At 41.5% G+C, this 5,671-nt stretch overlaps 1 protein-coding gene across 2 annotated transcripts; it reads left to right on the plus strand.

Moving 5' to 3' along the window:
• Positions 1-3,593: 3,593 nt before the first annotated feature.
• Positions 3,594-4,669, plus strand: LOC141817814 (trihelix transcription factor GT-3b-like). 2 transcript variants are annotated; one of them, XM_074705440.1, is made up of 2 exons: positions 3,594-3,958; positions 4,063-4,669. In XM_074705440.1, the coding sequence occupies exons 1-2, from the start codon at positions 3,653-3,655 to the stop codon at positions 4,594-4,596; spliced, it is 840 nt and encodes a 279-aa protein (XP_074561541.1). In that variant the 5' UTR covers positions 3,594-3,652; the 3' UTR covers positions 4,597-4,669. The 2 variants fall into 2 exon arrangements, with proteins under 2 accessions (XP_074561541.1, XP_074561543.1); XM_074705442.1 differs by having other exon boundaries at positions 4,066-4,669.
• The last annotated feature ends 1,002 nt before the right edge of the window (positions 4,670-5,671 follow it).

Here is a 5,671-nt window from a genome sequence, read left to right on the forward strand (position 1 = left end):
CATTTTTGTTGTAGTGCAAGTTTGAAGATTCTTTCTTGTTTATTAGAAATAGAGTCCGGACAATCATTCTAATGATTGCCAATCTATTGGAAATTCTTTCTTGTTTATTAGATTGAATTTCTCATCTGTTTGTCATTTTCCATTTGAAATAGAGTCCGGACAAACAAAATAACACATGTTACAAGTCCATGTTGCTGTAGAGTTTTTTATTGTTGACACGTTTGTTTGTTCTTAGTAGTGTCAACGGAATGTCCATAATTTTGTGATAAATAATAACATTCATTTCAGTGATCTTTAGGTTATAGTTTGTCTCTTCTAATTTTTTTTTGTACTTGTGCAGGCATGACTATTTTACAAGTTTGAAGAGCTCTCCAAAGATGACTACTTTTCAAAAAGTAACGAATTTGCAACCTGGTTGAAGGAAAAGCGAGGGATCTATTTCTAGGATTTGACATCTGAGAAAGCTAGAGAGATTTCTCAGTTTTTTTGTAACCAAGCAAAGTTTCAGTTTTTTTGTAACCTAAATTCACTGTATTTGACATCTGACAACTTTGATATCTATGTGTAATGACTCATATTTGTTCACTAGTTTTGCAAGAAATTAATGCTAGTAAAATTTTCTATTTATTACAATTTTTGTTTAATTTTTCTATTTATTTATAAAAATTATCGCATGCTGAAAATTCTGTAATTGCACACTCAAAGCTTAAACTGCCGGGAAATTATTTCGCGGCAGTTTTAGCAAACCGCCGGGAAACCATTTAGCGGCGGTTTTGGCAAACCGCCGGGAAACCATTTCGCGGCGGTTTTGGAAAACCGCTGGGAAAGTATTTTGAACCGCCGTAAAAAATAACCGTCGGGAAATCATTTCTAACTGCCACTAAACAAACCGCCGGGAAATATTTCGAACCGCCGCAAAAATAACCGCCGAGAAATCTACTTTAGTGGCGGTTATTCCAGCGGTTCTCTAGAACCGCCGCTAAATGGTTTAACGACACCGGTATCAGCGGCGGTTTGGTAAACCGTCGGGAAATGATTTTGCGGCGGTTCCAAACCGCCGCTAAACGATTTTTAAACCGCCGGGAAATCCTTTTTTTCTTGTAGTGTTAGATTGAATCACATGCATGTATATTGTGAATAAATGCATGGGGAGAGACTCTCTCTCACGTATGAGTGTGCAAAGGGATGCAAATTCAGAGTCTGGATTGTATTGAATCAATTTAACTCATGTGTGAGCATAATCTGTGCACATCGAATGTCGGAACTATGAAATGGTGTGAGCATAATCTGTGCACGTCGAATGTCGGAACTGTGAAATGGCCCACTTGGGGTCAGTAACGGTAGTAAATGACCATTGGCAGATATTTCAGAATTGAAATACTATAATTTTCAATTCATTACAAACATGTCCAACAGTATAGAAAATTTTTTACAAAATATTTTGATGGTTGTATATTATTTGTTATATTTATTTAATTCTCAGATTGTTGCCTTTGATCCTTTGCCTATCTTCCTTCTCTCCTTACTTTTTCTCGATTCCTAGTGTTAGATCCCTGCTTGATTTTAAAATTTTAAAAGTAAAATCCAATTTAAAGATTTCTTGGCAAAGAGATTTTACGTTGTTAAAAAAATTTATTGATCGTATGGTAATAACTCATTTTTAAGTATTTACAATCTTATGTCATTCCTCGTAGAGAAGAACTTTGTGAAAATCCCTAATGCTCCTTTTAATAATTATGAATCTCTTATATGCTCCAACCTATCTTTTTCAATTGTAGTCTCAATGTCAAACATTACTTTAACTTGAACTCCATCAACAATTTCTCGGAGATCTTGACCTTTGGCCTTGTAGATATGATTCCATACACGTCGCCCACATATTATATATAGTTTTGATTTTTGAGCTTCTTTATGCGTTCGATAACTTAAAGATCACTCATTATGGTCGCCTTGCCTAAATACTCTGCGATACAAAATTGAACCACTAATGACAAGCCTAAACAAACTAATGCTTTGCTTATTAATTAAGCATGATATTATGACCTATTTATACTATTCAATACTCGATATCCATTAATTACTCCTATACTTTACAAACTATCCATTAGGTACTAGCTAGCACTACAGTTCTGTGTTTCACTAAATAATTTTTCAGTCCTAGCAAAAACAAATAAGAATCAGAAGAACAGAACAATTGAATTTGTCACTACATGGATCTTGTGTCCCACTTAAGATCAAAGACAGTGCATGCTTTTGTCCAATCCTCAGCCACTGCTCCATAAATTATTATCTCCTTCGACTGAACTCCACACGCAAGCAAGGAATAGAAAAAATTGAGACATCAGCATCATCTGATTTACCTTCACAGGACTCGGCCCCTTCAGCCACATTTAATCATTGATAAAGTCACTTTCAGCATGCAGGGCTTGGATTTGATGGATTACGAAGACCTTCTCACTGTTCATTATTCCTTAATCACTACGTTGCAGATTTCTTGTCAGAGACGAGTACAGTAGCATAGTGTTGCATGCTTCTATTTCTGCTATTATTTTAAATTTATCATCCACGGGGAGTTGGATGATTGCTTGGAGCCTTGAAACTCTCGTGTTGCTTGAGTCCAAACTCCAAATGTCTTCGACGCGTGTGATATCTGATCTCTCTCCGGGCGATGATATATTTTTGATGTCTTTCTCTGCATGTTGGTCACTGACACAAGCAAGGTGGTGGCACGCGTTTAGGTTCTTGCTCTTCTAACCTAACTGTGCGAATTGGAGAAACAACGCGCTTGCTTGTGCGCCTTTACTTCTGGGAATATGAAACAGCCAAATCAGGCAAAGCTCCATGATCAGTTCTTTGTTTGCTTATCAAAATTCCATGATCACTTAACAGTTCTGTTTATTTGTTGGAAGAAAATTAAGCTGTGTTCTTTCTTGGGCTGTTTATTTTGCTGTGTTGGCTTCGATCGAGCAATCATGAAAGAGATGGTGGGATAAGGGAATATAGTACGGAGTGCTGTCGATGGAATTGAAGATTCACGGGCTTCCAGTCAAAAGTCACTGATTGTACACATGCGCAAGGGCCATTTTTCAACAAAGTAAAGTTCACGAGGGTAATAAATGTATGCATCGATCGTATATACGTTGATTTCTTGATTTGAATTTGAGCGAATTCAAACTGATATGAAAGGGATTCGCACGAAGCTGAGAGTTCATTTGTCAGCGGTGGAATTTGAACAGATTCAATCATTCAATCGAGGTTGGAGATTGAATTTTACTGGAATGACTCAGATCTGATAACTGAAAGAAAAGGATGTTCTCGGTTCATAAGCTGGCAAGAAGGCAGGCGTCGCGTCTACATGAAACTACGGCTGAAGAAGAAGCACTGAAACTGAGGCTGCTGGCTGCCGTCGTAAGCGTGATGGCACCCTCACGAACGCAGCTCTCTGGCCCTGCGCTTCCTATAAAAGCAGTGGGAAACCACCACCTCGCCTTTCCGCGTTGACAGATAGTCGCCGACCCCATCAGATCCTCACTCCTTCCCCATATCTTTAATCAATACTATTCAATTCACACCTTGATCAATTCTCTCCCCCATCAATTCTATCCCCTGCTGCTGCTCCTAGCTACTTCTAGTCGCTTCACTTGATTATTCCATGGAGCATCACCTCCGCCACCTCCTCAACCCTTACCAAACGCTGAATCCCGGCACAGTGGCAGCGGCGCAAGACCCCGACGGGGGCGGCGGAGGTGGCGCTACGGACCAGCGGCTCCCGCAGTGGAGCCACGAGGAGACGCGGGAGTTGCTCGCCATCCGAGCGCAGCTCGACAAGAGCTTCACGGAGACGAAGCGCAACAAGCCGCTTTGGGAGGCCACCTCCTCCTTGCTCCTCCTCAAGGGCTTCTCCCGCACACCCGACCAGTGCAAGTCCAAGTGGAAGAATCTCGTCACCCGCTTCAAGGTCTTCATTCTTTTGCATTTAATTAATTGCTTCAGTTAGTTCGTCGTCGTCCTTTGTTGGTTAGTTGATGTTTATGTGTTGAGTAATTTGGTGCAAGTGAGTAGCAGGGGAGCGAGTCGTTGACGGAAAGCGAGAAGCAACACTTCCCCTTCTACGAGGAGATGAGGAGACTATTCTCCGACCGGGAGGCGGCGCCGCCGCCGTCGGAGAAGGGGAAGCAAGCGGTACTGCAAGTGGAGGAGTTGGACGAGAAGGAGTTAGCGTCGGAGGAGCTGGAGGAGGAGGAGGAGAGCGGGAAAACGGGGAGGAAGAAGAAACGGAAGCTTGATCGCCAAGCGGCAGCGGAGAGGTCGAAACCCACGGAGGCGATCAATGTGGCGGTGCGAGAGTTCATGCGGCGGCAGATGGAGATGGAGGCGCGGTGGCTGGAGGCGACGGAGTCGCGGGAGGCGGCGCGGCGAGCGGAGCAGGAGGAGTGGCGGCGGCTTATGGAGGGGCTGCGGGCCGAGCGGGCGGAGATGGACCGGCGGTGGCGGGAGAGGGAGGAGGAGCGCCGGGCGAGGGAGGAGGCGCGAGCCGAGCGCCGCCACCAGCTCCTGGTGACCCTCCTCGACAAGCTCATCTCTCAGAAAGATTAAGATTGCTCACGATAATGGAAAAGTGCGAGATAAACTGACATTGGATGAGCAAGTATATTGAGAGAGAAAGAGAAAGAGAAAGAGAGAACAAGAACGAAGAACAAGGTTAGTTTCTTCTATAAACACACACAAGAAGCTTTACTCCTTGCTAAACATCTTACTTTTTTGAAGAAATGCAAATGAAGATTTTTGATTATTCTGTTCGAGAAAGAAGATAAAGATCTTGAGTAGCTTTTGAAGATGCTTTGCTTTCCAGCTTACGATAAGTATCAGTACATTAGCATGCAAGAAAATGCTTCATCTGGCAATGTAATTAGCTATAGCTCTTTAATTTTAGCCATAGCTCTTTAGTCTCTTCCCACTTTTTGCCATTACTTTTGGAACCATAATCTGGGGAGGATCTGAAATAAAGAATCTAAATCTTGTGATCACAATATGTGGCATTCCAAGGTTTTGTAAAAAAGCACAGAAAAACTTGAACTCAACTAGGATATATTACATGAATACATATTATAGCTTTAATATTGAAAGAGTTTTTTGTTTGTTTGCTATTGTTTATTGAAGACTAGAATCAATTGCTCGGTTCGATCCGTAATTTCAGTGGTAGAGTACAAGAGTTAATGATCATTGTCTCCTTGTCTAATTGATCATTACTGTTCAATATTAATATCTGTTCCAATTTTAAAAATGAGTAGATAGATCCCTAGAGAGCCTAGCTACCTCCATAATTAAGATCTGTAACTCTCAATTCAAGCTGGAGATTCTAAAGGAATCTAATATTTCTTTCCTTTACATCTGTTCATAGAGGAGAGAACCAGATTCAGTGCTGATCACGCAAGACTTTTGCAGGCTCTTTGCTATATCTTCATTCTCAATCCTGTAAATATCATTTTACAGGATTGCATTTGGGGCTCAGTCCTGTTTTTTGTCAGTAAGAGTAAACCACATTACAATGATGAAGCTTCTGATCATCTGACAGGTCGAAGAGCAGCAGCTTTAAAGAGAATTCAGGAACTTGTGATCTGTGAAGAATGGAGCAACACAGAGGGAATGCTTTCGTAGGCTTTTACTGCAA

This window comes from Curcuma longa, unplaced genomic scaffold, assembly GCF_044706935.1.
Source record: "Curcuma longa cultivar G26 ecotype Majalengka, Jawa Barat unplaced genomic scaffold, ITB_CL_G26_1.1 contig_22008, whole genome shotgun sequence".
NCBI classification, from domain to species: Eukaryota; Viridiplantae; Streptophyta; class Magnoliopsida; order Zingiberales; family Zingiberaceae; genus Curcuma; species Curcuma longa.

What these genes read in the sequence shown, in the direction of transcription:
- LOC141817814 (XM_074705440.1), top strand. Translation starts at nt 3,653, where the DNA reads ATGGAGCATCACCTCCGCCACCTCCTCAACCCTTACCAAACGCTGAAT. An exon ending in ATCTCGTCACCCGCTTCAAG is followed by an intron (nt 3,959 to 4,062) that starts GTCTTCATTCTT and finishes GCAAGTGAGTAG; the next exon opens with CAGGGGAGCGAGTCGTTGAC.